The sequence below is a fragment of the Malaclemys terrapin genome, chromosome 3 (assembly GCF_027887155.1).
Source record: "Malaclemys terrapin pileata isolate rMalTer1 chromosome 3, rMalTer1.hap1, whole genome shotgun sequence".
NCBI lineage: Eukaryota > Metazoa > Chordata > Testudines > Emydidae > Malaclemys > Malaclemys terrapin.
Window position 1 is genome coordinate 85,908,419 of NC_071507.1, and position 16,503 is coordinate 85,924,921.

General features: G+C 41.4%; 1 protein-coding gene across 5 annotated transcripts in view; it reads left to right on the forward strand.

Annotated features, from left to right (window-relative positions):
- The window catches only part of PDE10A (phosphodiesterase 10A), a 534,797-nt gene that overhangs the window by 449,553 nt on the left and 68,741 nt on the right, over window positions 1-16,503 (forward strand). For all 5 annotated transcript variants that reach the window (XM_054023695.1, XM_054023697.1, XM_054023694.1 and 2 more), the window contains exon 6: window positions 16,168-16,308. In XM_054023695.1, the coding sequence (XP_053879670.1) occupies window positions 16,168-16,308 (141 nt within the window). The remainder of the gene's footprint in view (window positions 1-16,167; window positions 16,309-16,503) is intronic.

The window sequence follows — 16,503 nt, forward strand, 5'->3', positions numbered from 1 at the left end:
TATGAATTAAATGCCGTACAATATCCCTTTCAAAGTAAGAAATTAATTTAACTTTTGGGTTCTAGTTCACTCCTTTAATAAATATTTGGTTTAATAAAGATAACCCATTTTGTGATTCAGAAATTAGTCCTGTTCTGAGAGAGTTTTGTAACATAGGTATTTCCTGCAAAAGACTTATCACTTTTCTTCCGTGGGCATATGCTTCATCACACATTGCCCACCTCAATACCATCTTCAGTTTTTTTTCTGCCCAATTCTGGCATGTAATCATTGTTCAGTCTGGGGGTGATGCAAACCTCCACTGAGCTCACAGGAAGTTTAGCCTTCACTTATGAGGGTGCAGCATGTGGATGGATGGCTAGCTCTGCTTGTGGCTGTACTCTGTGAGAACTGAACAATGTCCAGACCTCTTCCACTTCCTCTTTGCAGAAACTAGTAGCAGCATTAACCTTACAGCTCAAGATTTCAGATTATGCCCATCTTCTGCATGGGGGGCACAAGATGAGGAGGGGTACCTTACAGCTTCATGACCTCTTGAGCAGCTGACATGGAGACTGTATGCAAACTGATCTTAGCTGTCTTTATAGCTTTTTAGACAAACAAGATAATGTGCTCCATTATAATTAACTCTAGCACTGAAAAAAATAAATACCAGCTGCATAAAAAATACACATTGATTACATTTGTCACTGAAATGTGATTACAATCGCCCCACAATGGCATGGTATTCATCTGCTCATATAGGGCCTGATCCAAAGCCCATCAAAACCTGGGTGAGATTTTCTGTTCACTTATCATAGAATCATAGACCTGGAAGGGACTTCAAGAGGTCATCTAGTCCAGTCCCCTTCACTCAAGGCAGGACTAAGTATTATCTAGACCATCCCTGACAGATGTTTGTCTAACCTGCTCTTAAAAATCTCCAATGATGGAGATTCTATCACCTCCCTAGGCAATTTATTCCAGAACTTAACCACCCTGACAGTTAGGAAGTTTTTTTTAATGTCCAACCTAAACCTCCCTTGCTGCAATTTAAGCCCATAGGTTAGGCCCATATTGTACTCCCGTCACTTAATAATAATGCAGTAGACATCTTTTGTAAAAAATTGTAACTAACAGTTAATTTGGGGATCCTTGTTCCTGTGTGCTGGACTTATAACATTTTTGTCCTATCCTAAGTTTTGTGGCTTTAAGGGGGGTTACATTTTCAAAGGCACAAATGGCAGTGAGGTATCTAACTACCATTGACTTTTAGTGTGAGGTAGGTGTCTCTCATTGACAGTTGTGTGTTTGAAAGTATCCCCTTTGGTGGTTTAGTTACAGTTATTTCTGTTGCACAGATAAAACTTCCCGTGTTTTGCTCTTCTGTTCTGTGTAGCATATATAAATGCAAAATGATACAAATTCCTAAATTTAGATGAATGAAGCAGTTAAATATTTACACCCACATTTTCAAAAGTGGCCTCTAATTTTTGGTGGCTCAGTATTTCAGATATCCAGCTTGAGATATGGATAGCTATACTCTATCAAGTTTGGCAACCAAAAATAGTGGACAATTTTGAAATGTTGGCCGTAGGCTTTTTTAGCTAGCTTTGGAAATATTTGTAAAGCTTCTTGAATCCATCCAGTCAGTAATCTCAACAGTCAGGATGACTACCTTAATGTTAAGCCAATCTTTGTTTGAGCCTCATAGCATCATGTTTTTTGAATGAATAATTGAGAAGTTTTTGGTGCCTGAGACTACTGACATCATTGTGTGTGGGCCTGTATATATGTATGTATCTGGGGAGAGGAGAGGTGGTGTTGTATAAGAACCTAGGAATCCTGGTACCCAGTGTTCCACTGTTGTCTCGCAACTAGTTGTGTAATCATAGAACTGGAAGGGACCTAGAGAGGTCATCTAGTCCAGTCCCCTGCATTCATGGCAGGACTATATTATCTAGACCATTCCTGGCAGATGATTGTCTAACCTACTCTTAAAAATCTCCAATGATGGAGATTCCACAACCTCCCTAGGCAATTTATTCCAGAGCTTAACCACTCTGACAGTTAGGAAGTTTTTCTAATGTCCAACCTAAATCTCCCTTGTTGCAATTTAAACCCATTGCTTCTTGTCCTATCCTCAGAGGTTAAGAAAAACCATTTTTCTTCCTCCCCCTCGTAACAACCTTTTACACACTTGAAAACTTTTATCATGTCCCCTCTGTTTCCAGATTAAGCAAACCCAATTTTTTCAATCTTCCCTCATAGGTCATGTTTTCTAGACCTTTAATCATTTTTGTCGCTCTTCTCTGGTTCTCTCCAATTTGTCCACATCCTTCCTGAAATGTGATGCCCAGAACTGGACACAATACTCCAGTTGAGGCCTAATCAAAGCGGAGTAGAGCGGAAGAATTACTTCTCATGTCTTGTTTACAACACTCCTGCTAATACATCCCAGAAGGATGTTCGCTTCTTTTGCAACAGCGTTACACTGTTGATTCATATTTAGATTGTGCTCCACTGTGACCCCCAGATCCCTTTCCGCAGTACTCCTTCCTAGGCATTCATTTCCCATTTTGTATGTGTGCAACTGATTGTTCCTTCCTAAGTGGAATACTTTGCATTTGTCCTTATTGAATTTCATCCTATTTACTTCAGACCATTTCTCCAGTTTGTCCAGATCATTTTAAATTTTAATCCTATCTTCCAAAGCACTTGCAACCTCTCCCAGCTTGGTATCATCCGCAAACTTTATAAGTGTACTCTATATGCCAGAGGTGGGCAAACTTTTTGGCCCGAGGGCCACATCTGGGTGAGGAAATTGCATGCAGGGTCATGAATGTAGAGCTGGGGTAGAGGGTTCCGGTGCGGGAGGGAGTGCAGGGTGTGGGAGGGAGTGCAATGTGCAGGAAGGGGCTCAGGGCCAGGGGTTGGGGTGGAGGAGGAGTGCGGAGTGTACGAGGGGGCTCAGGGCAGGGGGTTAGGGTGCGGGCTGTGGCAGCAGGCTCAGGGCAAGGGGTTGGGAGCTCAGGGCAGAGGGTTGGGGTGCAGGAGAGGTGCGGGCTCAGGGCAGGGGGTTGGGGTGCAGCAGGGGTGGGGCAGTGGGTTCGGGTGCAGGAGGGGTGTGGCAGGGGGCTCAGGGCAGGGGGTTAGGGTGCGAGGTACAGGAGGGTTTCAGGGTGCAGGCTCCAGCCTGGCGCCACTTACCTTTAGCAGCTCCAGGGTGGCAGCAGTGTGCAGCAGAGCTAAGACAGGCTCCCTGCCTGCTCTGGCCCCGCATCACTCCCAGAAGTGGTTGGCACCATGTTCCTGTGGCCCCTGGGGGGCGGGGAGGGGCAGAGGGCTCTGCATGCTGCCCTCACTGAAAGGGAGGGATAGCTCAGTGGTTTGAGCATTGGCCTGCTAAACTCAGGGTTGTGAGTTCAATCCTTGAGGGGGCCACTTAGGGATCTGAGGCAAAATCAGTACTTGGTCCTGCTAGTGAAGGCAGGGGGCTGGACTCGATGACCTTTCGGGGTCCCTTCCAGTTCTATGAGATAGGTATATCTCCATACCTGCGGGTACTTCCCCTGAAGCTCCCAGTGGCCGCAGTTCTTCTGGGGGTGGCAATCCCATGGGCCATAGTTTGCCCATCCCTGCTGTATGCCATTATCTAAATCATTGATGAAGATATTCAACAGAACTGGACCCAGAACTGATCCCTGCAGGACCCCACTCATTATGCCCTTCCAGCATGACTGTGAACCACTGATAACTACTCCCTGGGAACAGTTTTCCAACCAGTTTTGCACCCACCTTATAGTAGCTCCATCTAGGTTGCATTTCCCTAGTTTGTTTATGAGAAGATCATGTAAGACCGTATCAAATCCACCAGTAACGTGTGCTGTGACCCCATCTAAGGACTTACAAAGTCAGGATCAAGAGATAAGTAAAGGCAACTGCTCTCTTAAGCTGGGGATTCCATTATGAATCCTTATTTGTACAGTTTATAGTTGCTATAAAAGCTCACTGTTGGGAATTTTGACATGCAAAGTTGATAGTCATAGAGGAACTTTTTGGTATGAGATTTCCAATAACTACCTTTGGCCAATTTTAATGCATGAATTTATACACAGCACAGAAGAAAGTTTCCTTGTTTGAAATACTTTAGAATCTAGGTTTACAAAGTGAGACCCAACAAGTGATTACTTCATATCATTGAAGATGTTTGTGATTTTTTTTTTTTAAATATTGAAGGAACAGGGAAACAGCCTTGTCATTGCAGTTTTAAAATTGGCGTTAATGAATTAGTCATAAATGCTTCCCACTCTCTTGGTTTTAGTATGGATAGCCCTTTCTGTACTTGAAAATTGCATTTGAACATGGTGAAATGAATATGCCTTTTAAAAAATTACTGCATATTTGATTAATTCAAAAGAAAGCTCTGAATTAGTCTGTCTGCTGTATTCTGCTCTGTGCATAATACAGGTGTCACACTGGCTTCTAAAGAGGCATCTCACTAATGGAGAAAAGTCCTATATAATTTAACAGAACAAGATATCTTCCTGTAAGTGTTTTAACCATCTTACAGAATTGAATAGGAAATTATATCCCTGCTCTTGAATTTTATAAGATTGTTAAAATATATGTTAAGTAGTTGTCACTCCTAATAAAATTCCATAGGTTTTCAGAGTAATTTCTATATAACCTTATTGGTTTTATCTCTATTAAATTCTACAGGACTTTTCCATAAAGGTATGTTGGAGTTGTGTGGTGATACAATGTACCTGCAGCAGTTTCCTGTTGAGAAAAGAGGCAAGTAGATTGCCCCCAAGATCTCTGGAGTAGGAGCTCTGAGGTGGTAGCTGCTATATCCGTTTAAAGTGTTCACTGTGCTTTTTCACACAAACCAGCAACCTTTAGCAGATGCCAAAGGGGATATGGGCATTGGTTGTCTAGAACTCCTGGCAGTGCTAACACTCCCTTCACGATGTGCTCAGGAAGTGCAAGCACCAAGATTCTGCTGCTTCCTACACTTTTGCCTGAAAGAGTGTAAAGGGCTTCTTGTGTCCAGTTTACTTCCCTCCCCCGCACACATTCCCTGTACCCCTGTCCTAACTAGCCTGTGAAATGGTCTACTTGAAAGTTTGTCTGATAGGCTGGTACAATTATAAATAAGACACTTTGGTCTTAAGGGCACTAACACGTGTTTGAAAATACCAACTAATTGGAGACTGGAACAGACTTGTAAGCAAACGGTAATGGTTCTCAGCTCTCCGGGAAAGACTTTTATCCTATTTTGTTCCCTCCGTTTTATTACCCAAAACAGGGAATTACATACAATTCAAAACTTTTGCAGTTATGGTCTTAATTGAGCATAGCATTTAATCATGTGCTTAACTTGAATGACTTAGGGTACGTCTATACTTACTTCCTGGTCCGGATGTAAGTGATCTATCTTCTGGGATCGATTTATCGCGTCTTGTCTAGACGCGATAAATTGATCCTGGATCGATCCCGGAAGTGCTTGCCGTCGACGCTGGTACTCCAGCTCAGCGAGAGGAGTAGGCGGCATCAACGGGGGAGCCTTCCTGCCGCGTCTGGACCCGCGGTAAGTTCGGACTAAGGTACTTTGAATTCAGCGACGTTATTAACGTAGCTGAATTTGCGTACCTTAGTCCGAAGTGGGGGGTTAGTGTGGACCAGGCCTTAATTAAGTCCTATTGACTGCAGTGGGATTTACTTATGTTCCTAAGCACTATATTAAATAGGGATGGACTTGAGCACAAGCTTCCAGTTTGGGGCCTGTGTGTGTGAATGTTCCCAAAACTTTATGTTTTGTGTCACAACTACAGTATTTATGTATTAATATATGAGCATTTCCTGCAAATGCTTTCCACTCACGTAGTTCTGATTCCTGTGAGTAATTCCGCATTGGTTAGTTATAATACTATACTCATGTGAGTAAGTAGGTTTGGGCCCATTTTGTTTTTTGAAATGTAATAGCAAGACCCCTACATTAGTTTCTATCTTATATTGTGAGCATTATCTATTTCCTGATGCTGCAAATTGCTATGACAAACCAATCATCCTCCCTTCAGATGGTGATTCACAACAGCTTTATTGTAAAGAGGATTGACAGAGGCCACAAATATGTGCACATACTCTGCGCTTCAGGGTGAATGTAATAGTTATTATTCTAGAATTCCTACAGTATGTAGAAATTATTGTTCTAGCTAGATATGCAGTGCCATCTAGTGACTTTATGTAGAAGGGAAGATTGTAGATATTAAGAACGCTGGAGTAATGACTAGTGATTGTAGTTGTCTCCGTTTTTGGATGGCCAAATGGAGACAGCTTAAAGGCCACTGATTTTTGTGAAAGTACAGAGCACCCATTCTCTGAAAATCAATCACTTTAAGGTATCTCAAGTTGGTAGCTCCCCAGATCACTAAAATTATTTCTGCCATTATACATCCTTTGTATATGTAGAGAGAAAAATCTTTGTTTCTTCCATATTTGTCAGTGTACATTGCACTGCCCAATAGCAAAGTCTCCAGCAATTAAATGCATTTAGAAATGGTAGCCTCCATCTTAAAAACAAACTAACTAACTCAGAAAATATACCAACTAGTTTGGAATTTTAGCACATGACTTTTAATTATGATAAGCAGTGCTGTATTTACAATGGCGCCATGGAGCCCGGCCCATGCTCAGAAGGGGCCCCTGCTCTGTTTACACTGTGCCCTGAGACCCCGCCAGCCTGCTCCTCCACCCCATGTCCACCAATTGCTCCTCTCCACCCTCTGGCCCCACCTACTGGCTCCTCTCCGTCCCCTGGACAGACCGCAGTGCACCTCAGGCTCCAGGCAGTCTCTGCTTCCCACCACCTGTGGGGCCCTGCCTGTCTCCCCGGAGCTGAGCTGCCTGGGACTGGTGCAGAAGCCTGGTCAGTCTTGGCCAGTTGGGGAAGGAGGGGATAGTGTGGGGGGCTTGGCTGGGCCCCTCCAGGCAAGTGGGTCCTGAGCGAGCCTGGCCTGGGCAGGCCCTGGCCTGGCTGATTGCGCCACTCCCAAAAGATGGAGTGATTCCCCACCCCGGGACCACCCTTGGCTGCACTGGTGGCTCAGCCCAGCAGAGACAGTCGCCTCCCAGCAGGGCCAGTGAATGCGGCCCGGAGGCAGGGAGTGGGGGAGTTGGTCTCTGGGGGCGTGTCCTGAGCTGTGAGGGGGCAGGAAAGATCTGTGTGTGTTGGGGCACTAAGGAATGGGGGTTCTGTGTGGGGTGCTGGGCAGTTGTGGTGGGGCTGTGGACTGGGGGGCCCTGGGCAGGGGTGGTGTGCAGGGCGCTGTGCATTTGTGTGAGGGGGAATGCTGGGCATAGCAGATCCAGGGGGCTCTGGCCATAGGGAGTCAGGAAGGTGTTGCAGAGGTGCAGACTTTCTGATTTTCCCTGGGGGTGTTTGACCCCTGCTCTTTCCCTGGCCCTGCCCCACTCCACCTCTTCCTGCCCCATTCCGCACCCTCCCCCGAGCACCCCCCATCCTCACTTCACCTCTTCCGGCCCCTGCCCCTCCCCCTCTCCCCAGCGCCTCCTGCCCGCTGCTGAACAGTTGATCAGCAGCGGGCAGGAGGTGTTGGGTTGGGGGAGGAGCTGATCGGCGGGGCCGCCAGTACGTGCTCAGCACACACTATTTTTTTCTGTGGGTGCTCCAGCCCTGGAGCACCCATGGATTCAGCACCTATGGGGTGTTGGGGGGGGGGGGGGGACTGTGTGGCATGGCATGGACCCACCCCCGAGGGCAAGGGTCATGCTGGCATCACAAGGCTGGGCAGGCCACTGTGCATCTGGCAACTGCCGGTTGTAGATAGTGCCCTCGCACTGGGCTGGGCGGAGCGGGGCCACCACTGCTGTACCTTGCCCCATTGCCCTTGGATGGCCCCACACTCTGGGGATTGACCTCCCCGTGCCACTCACCATTGCCTCCATGGGGGCCCACAAATGTGTTTGGCTCTGGGCCCACAAAAGGTTATGCCGTCCCTGATGATAAGTTAGCATTCCCATCATTCAGCTTCACAATCCTTAAGTGATAAACTAATCAGCTATGTTACAAACTGTTTTACAGTGTACACATATGTTGTCCTCGCTTCAGTTTTCTAATATTATATCTATTTTCCCAGGATACTTAATACTGTATTATAGAAAAATGTAGACCTCTTCAGATAAATCATGAGTTATCAATGTTTCTATAAAAATGCAACAAGTTATTGTTTGTTCTTTCCCCCCCTGGCCGACTTCTCCTAGCAGTGGGATTGCTGGCAATTGTGTTCAAACATAGAATACAGTTGGCTTTAACTGTGGAAGATTTTTAGAGTGATAGCATCTGGCTGGTTCTTCAACTTGGGCATTTTACAATTCCAACCTTTTCTCCTTGGGATACTTTTCTGTTGATTTGGTTTGTTGTATTGGTCATTATTTCTATTGGGCTTAGTTTTGTTCATTTAAGAATATGATTTTAAGGCACAGTCCTTGATATATATTTGCCAAGAATTTTTATTGTACAAGAGTTTGAATATGCTCTTATATGTTGGGCTGCCATGTCCTTTAACAAAAAACAAACAAAACAAACCACTTTGCCTCTATTACCAAATGGAAGAGAATGTGAGATGCAGATATGCTTAAGCTCACTTAATATCAATTTGCTTAATATAGAATTCTCTTGAATAGAAATGTCTTTTCTAGGCATCAAAGTATACAACAATAATTTAGCACTGATGTGTCCATTTAATGTCAATTGGACGTTAAATAATTTTCCATTCAGCATTTTCTGGGCCCATTCTTTCTTCCAGTGTAATTAGCTACAAAACTCTCTGTGAATGAAATAGGGGCAAGATCACATCCCGTGTAATAAAAATTAAAAAAAAATGTTAATTGAATGCTTTATAACGTATGTACTTACTTTAACCCTAAACTCATTCTAACTGCAAAATCTGGCTTCTGTCTTTGTGAAATAAAAATCCAAAGTGTTATAAAAATCTGTTGTTGTTATTGCTTAATGGAGCAGGAGTATTTTTTAAAAAAAGAAAAAGAGCAACTGAATGGCTCACTAGTTGTTAATGAAACAGGTCTCCAGTTCAAATGCAGCCCAAGGAAACTTTTTTTCATCTGATGACTGCTTATGTAAAATGTATTTGGCGATTTACCAGGTTCCCAATGGCTACAGCACAGCAACCACAATAAGAGCTGGCATGAATTGGCTCCTTTGTTATCAGTATCATCTGAAAGGCCAATGACTGACTAAGCCCGTGGACTGAAGTTCCCCCTTAGCCTTAGAAGTGGATCTTCCAGGAGATGGTTGAGGAACATTGGTAGCACAGTGTGGGGAAACTTAGACTACTGCTGCTCATGCTATATGATTTCTGTTGATAAACAGAGGGCTTCAGTCTCAGGGGTTCTCAATCTAGCACTTCGATCAAACACTAAAATCACACTTAAAATATCCAACAAATCAGTTTTGCTACAGTAACAGGTACCTGAGAATATTGTCCAGTTGATGAAATTCTTCCAAAATTCATTATAACATGCATCACTCCTCATTATAGTAAACCATAAAACTTGTTAATATATTAGTGTCATGGTGATGATATTATAGTAGAGGTTGTGTATATGTAGAGTACATAAGAAGTTGAGTGGCAGTTGTGTGTTTTGTTTTGTTTTTTTTTTCCCCCACCACCAGTGAAAGTTGTTAGGGTTTCTTTTTAGCAACTCTTAATTTGTGAGACTCAGAATATGACCAGTGCAGATTTGAGGCCAAAATTTAGCATTCTGTTTTAACAAATTATTATAGTGATAAACTTGGTTTAAATTGGTTTGGTCAATGTTAATTTATAGGCAGCAAAACAAAATAAAAAACCATCACCACACAGCAAAAAATGCAACCAACCAAACAATAACAGCAGCAGCAAAGGTAATGGGTAGTGTGGCTATAGATTCTTTTTTACAGTCCTGTAACTAAACATGTATTTTTCTTTATCAACTAAAATTTTACAGGCCTTCACTCCTTAATATGAATCCTGGTACATTGAAATACTTCAGAATTCATAAATGATAATGACTGAGCTATTTGAGTTTGAAAAGTGATCACTATTTATGCACAGTAACACCTTTCAACCAAGATTCATGAGATTTTTTTTGTTTTTGTTCATGGATGGTAAACACTAACGTAATTCTAAAAAAACTGACACTAGAGGGAACTTTGTAGAAAAATGCTTCGCCTCTTTGTTTGCAAATCTCCTAACTTTTTAGTTCTGACAGAAAAGGGAGGTAGGGAGTTTCCATTACACTCTGGTGGCCTCTTCAGTAGGGTCAACAGTGAGAGTCTTGGGTTCTACTAACTAGCCACAGTTAATGGAGGGAGAAGACTGTCACCAAACAGACCTTGCTGAAAGAAGGGGGGATAATGGTCTGTCAACCTTTGCCACTGTCCTACCTGAGTGAAGAGATTTTGTTGCTGCCTCTGGAAGAGGGAATAACAGATCAAGATAGGGAAGAGCAGAGTGGGTTGGAAGGAGCTCTTACTCTCTAGGACACAGGATTGGAATTTCAAGCAAGCTTCCAGAGTTTCAAAATCAAACTGATTCTCCTATCCTTTTGATGTTTACCCATTAATAGAGATGTCTCAGTTTATTGGCCTTGAGGGCACAGTGGAAGGCCTGTGAATGGGATGAAGCATCCTTTATTATGAGATTTTTGTTTGTTTTGCTTTGTTTTGTTGGGCTTTTTTGAGGAGGAAAAGGGATTGGGGGTTGCCTCTGAGAAGAGACAGATTGTGTGTGTAGGGTTTTTATATTTGGTGTTGGACATGCCCCTGGAATTATGTGGAAGAGCACATTTAATACATCTAATTAATGACTTAATAAAATAGTGATACCATTGCTTTGCTGAATTGAGTTTCACATATGTTCAGCTGTCATCTTGGAGAACCAGATACATTTAACGCAGGGGGGTTCAGGAGATTGGTTTGAAACAAACTGTTAGCTTTAAAGTCTGCAAGAGGCTATCTTGGCTTGTCAGTGTCCCGTTAATTTAATGCAATTTTCATTCATATTCCCACATGTCATATTACATCATTCTTATTCCCATCTTTGTGTGTTTCATGGACCATCTGCATTTTTGGATACTGCACAATGTCAAGCACACTTTCAGTGCTAAACAAATAGTATTATTAACACATACCAATAATCGTAGTCTTATGTTTTTCTAAATCTTCAGCCCTTCTTTCCCTTAGAAGTGTACAAATTAACAAACAAAACATTTAGAAAGAAAGAAATATGCATGTAGGTTTATTAGCTTATTTGATTTAAAAAAAAAACAAATAAATTGGGGCAGCGGGGGCTGGGGGGTGAACTGCTTTTTCTGTGTGCTCTGGTTTCCTGAGTTTTATTAAGATTCATTTCTATTCCGATCCCAAGACACCTACTTTCTGTCTGTTGCATAAAATATTCTTCTTGCTTTTATTCAAATAAGCTTAATAACATCAAACTTGGATTAAGTTTTAAGTCTCATGAAAAGCAAGTAGCCATGTAAACGTAAAATTCCTAATTGAATATAATAATGTATATGCATTCTATCAGATTATAAGAATGTAATTGAAAACAGAATAAAAATGCTTTTCTATTCTGGCAGTGTTTTGCAGGCTTATATGGGTTTATCCAATATATTGAAAGGGAGATTTCTGCTGGATCCTTAAATTTGCGCTCTCACTTCATATAAGTAACTATGCTTGTATAGCAAAAAATCTGACTTGAACAGTTCTCTTGTCCCTTCAAAAGGCCAAACTTAAAAAGAAGTTGTGAATTTATATGGGTTCAGAGCATAATGTCTCAGATTAGACTTAAGTGAATGAGCACCAAACCTCAGTATTGCACCTGCCTCTACTAGGTGCAGCAGAAGAAAATGGTTGTCTTGTGTATGGTCACTAGCACTTTCCTGTCCAAAGAAGTGTTGTTTCTTCAGATCATGTGAATAGTATGGAATACAACATAGTGGAATCTATCGGATCTAAAGGACTATTTATTTATTTATTTATTCTTTTTTTTTTAATTTTTAAGATAATTTGGTTCCCATCAGTGTGAGAATATCAGACTGATATCACAAGTTACTGAAGGTCTGTATCTACAAAAGAGATACAGCTTCTCCTCACTACCTCCATCAATGTGCCTCAATCCTGATCTAGAGGGAGCACAGCATCCAGGCCCATTCTGTACTAAGGGCATGTCCATTCAGAGATCTAGTGAACAGCAAGACGGGATCAGGGCCGGCTCTAGGTTTTTTGTCACACCAAGCAAAAAAACAAAACAAAACAAAAAAACCTCCCGGAATGCAGCCCCTGGAATTGTGCCACCCCAAGCACATGCTTGGTTTGCTGGTGCCTAGAGCCGGTCCTGGTCGGGATGTGTATCTACAGCCTACCAGGCTGCCATGTACTATGTGGTAATGAGGACCCTGCTACCATGAATTAAAAGTTCCATAGTGTGATTTGACATACCACTATTTGTAACAGGATGCAGGATTTCAGTATTTTTTGGTGTCACTCTGATACTGTAACTGCCATGAGAGCTAAAAGTTAGAAACAGTAGGTCAAAGTGCACTATGGAACTTTTAGTGCATGGCAGGCTAGTGCACTGTAGATTCACAGCCTGGCTTGCCCTGTCCAAAGTCTCCGCAGTGACAAGCTCTTAACCTCTCTTCTAACACCGTCAACAATCGTTCTAGTGGTATTTATGTGATCTGGATACAGGACTACCATCTAATTTAATGTAGGCCCCTGCAAGCAGATGGCATTTACTTTTATAACGCCCACCCAGAGACACAAGTGAAAGTTTCCATATCCTCTGATCCAATCCCCTTCTCAGTTTTCATTCCTTCCTCCTACTCCGCTTGAGTTCTGCACGCCCTTCTGCTCCTCTGGCTTGACCATTCGTCTCACCTTCCCAACCATCTCTTTGTCCCCCTTTGCATAGTCAAAACCCCCACCTGACAAAACATTTAATACATGAAAAAATCCACAAGATGCATTAAGCACCCCCAAAGTCAGCTCATGATTCTGTATTTGTACCCGTTATCCTTCTGGCCCCTTGCTACTCCTTGTCTTTGTCTTTTATACCTATGTCGTATCTACTTAGATTGTGAACTCTTCAGGATAGGGACCTGTCTTTTTGGTGTTTTAATAACATACTTAGCACAGTTTGGGTGCTGTAAAACAAACAACAATCCGATATAACACAAGAACTTACCAAATGAGGAATCAGTTGGCTGAGACTACTCATAGTGGTAAGGACTGTGTCTGGTAGTGTTTCCAGGCCCAGGCCCTGAGATTATAAGATCTACTGGGATTTGCTGCTGCTTTGTCTACAAAGGGTCATTCATATCTAGAGCACTGTAATATTTAAATAATAACAAAATTACTGCTAATCCCCTGATTCAACCTTATGCCCAAACTGAAACCATTTTAGGAAAATAAAAGGGCCTCAGAAAGAAGGTGGTGTTTTTATTCTGGCTTTCAAGGTGATACTCTGTTATGAACAGTTTGATTCTCTCATAGCGGAAGAGTACATGCAGTATCACTTTCCACTGTTGGCAAAGGAATCTTTAGGTTTGATATACCTAGGATATAGACAAAAATTCATTAATATTAATTATCCTTAAAAATAATATTTGTGATAGTATTTGAAGCTTGGGAAATTTAATCCCTATAATAGACTTAATGAAAGTAGCATCTGATGGTAAAATTAATCAGTGCAATCAAATGGCTGCATATGTGTCTGGACAATTAAGACTTTCTGATGCCTAATGAAAAAGCTTGCAATACATTCTGTTTGGAGAAGTTGTTCCCTAAATATTATATATTTTCTGATTTCTGTTTCCATAATTTTTATTAGTAGGGACATTTTGCATGAATAAAGATCTTTCATCCCTAGTATATTTCCTGTCTATGTCTTACCAAAAATCATAATGCTATTTAGCATTACTGTTACTTACTGTATGGAAATCCTGCGTATTATTATTGGTTCAAACAGTTTTATTTAATTTTGCTACTGAAATAAATCAAATCATTTGGACTAATGGTTTCAGCACCAAACTAGTAATAAGCCACCCCTTACCTATTTAAAAAGAGTCTCTTCAAAAAGTGCTTTTGGTTTTATTAATGAAAAAATGTATAAAAAAGGATGGTCCAGTGGCTAGAGCAGTAGGCTTCAGATTTGGGAAGCCAGAATTTGTTTCCATGCTCTGCCACAGACTTCCTGTGTGATTGGAAAGTCACCTAGCCTCTCTGTGTCTCCGTTCCCCATTTGTAGAATGAGTATGATAGTACTGCCCTACCTCACTGCGGGTGGTTGTGTTGGCACTCAGATACTATGGTATCAGGGGCCATATAATTACCTAAAGTAGATAAAGATAAGGGCATGAAATCCTGGCCCTTTGAAGTCAATGGATATTTTGCTATTGATTTCAATAGAGCCAGGATTTCACTTAAGATTTGAAATATTATTCTGCTTCCTGTGTATATAACCGTCTTATATGACCGTTATACTGACAATCGCTAACATGTTGCTTTATTGTTTTGCCATTCAACTTTGGATGTCTGACTATTTGAGAAATAAAAAGAAATTATTTTAAAGGGGAAAGTGGTTAGGAGCAGGAAAGAGAAAACATTCTGACAGTAGAGAACGGTATATATGTGGATTTATTTTTACTAACAAGCGAAGAGTAAATTAAGTTGAAGGGTCCTGCTTTCTAGAAATACAACTTAAATAATTATTTAATCCATTAATCACAATTTTAGCTAATTTTCTTGCTGATACGCGTGATTCTCTCAGTATTTCAGCCACAAGTGGCAGCCTGTCAGATGCTTTTGAGTGACCGAGCAAACCTTCAAATCGTGCAGCTAGTACAGTGTCAACTGGCTAATGAAGAAAGCCAAATAGCTCTGAAGTAGTGACCAACAAAAAGCAGTAACTCAAACAGCACTGTCATTGCAATAACAAACAGGCAAATAGTACTAAACTTGTTTCATGCATCTAGCAATAAATACCGTACAGAAAGCCATAACTACTTCCATAGACTCATGAAATGGAAGATGGTGATCATCTAGTCCATTTCCCTTCCTGTAAGGAATAATCACATGCTGTATGTAGTTGATCCTAAAATCCTTGTGAACACAACTCTCCTAGACTCCCAATGGGAGATGAGCACCCGGAGAGCTGGCAGGTTAGCCTCTGTTTATGCTTGTGGTTGTGTTAAAATCTATTTATTTTTTTGTAATTTAATGTTTGATTTTAATAATAAAGAGGAAAAAATAGATGTTCTAGTTTAGTCTCCCTTCAGCCTTGATGCTGCAGTTGGATCTATGTAGCCAGCAGCTTTTTCCTGTGCTGACCCCATTTACTTTACTAATGCTACCTTGGTTTATACTTCAGCGTTATTAAAAAAAAAAAGTCATTGTTTTGTGGAAGGCTTTCATAAAGTTAAAGTTGTCATAACTAATTCTGAGTCTTCAGCAACATAATCAGCTCAGATTGCTCTTGGGTAGCAAAGGCAGCAAATCCGAATGCATGCAGGGGGACACGTTCATACTTGCTCAGAGGCCCCACTGTCGTCAGTCGTGCTTCACATGGGTTCAAATATCGATCTGCCTGGATACAATTGCAGGTTCAGGGCCAAAGCCACCTGACCATGGAGACAGAGGTGGGGAAGTAACGGGAAAGAGAAATTAGAACTTGGAGTTATGTGTGTTTGTTAAAACTTTTCTTTGAAAAGATGGAAGTAAATGTATCCTTGACAAAAGAGTAGTTTTCTGTTATCTGGTCACTTACTGCTCTGGAGTTCCATATGATACATAATGTATTCAAAAGGGCAGAATCGATTTCGGATGTAAGTGAGCACAGCTGCTATTGACTACAATAGGTGTTGCATCCACTTATGCCAGGGCTGAATTTGCTATTATCTCTTGATGCAGTTGTTGACAGAATTAAGCTGAGGCCATCAGTCCACCTCAGTTTCATTGTCGTCAGCTCAAAAATGGATCTACCTAAATTATTTTAATTTATCCTTTAATTCTTCTTATTTATTGTACATAATAACACAAATTACTGTGCAAATACAGTGAAACTTTCTAATGGCATTTATTTTCTTTCTTCTGATTAGAGCCTGTGTGTGTTCACACCTCCGGGAGCTAAGGAAGGACAACCACAGCTCATTCCTGCAGGGCCCATTGCACTTGGCACCACAATATCTGCATATGTAGCCAAATATAGAAAAACTTTGTTAGTAGAAGATATTCTGGGGGTAAAGTGCTTTCTCTTTTTAAAGAGATACATACATGTTTTTTTTTTCTCAAAAAATGTATTACTTGAAATGTAAACTGGATTATTCATACAGTAAATAATTTACATTGCTACTATTAGTGTCTGACCAGAAGCTTGAATTCTCTATGTCTGGATTAATTTAATAAAAACTCTTCCCTATATATATATATTTTTT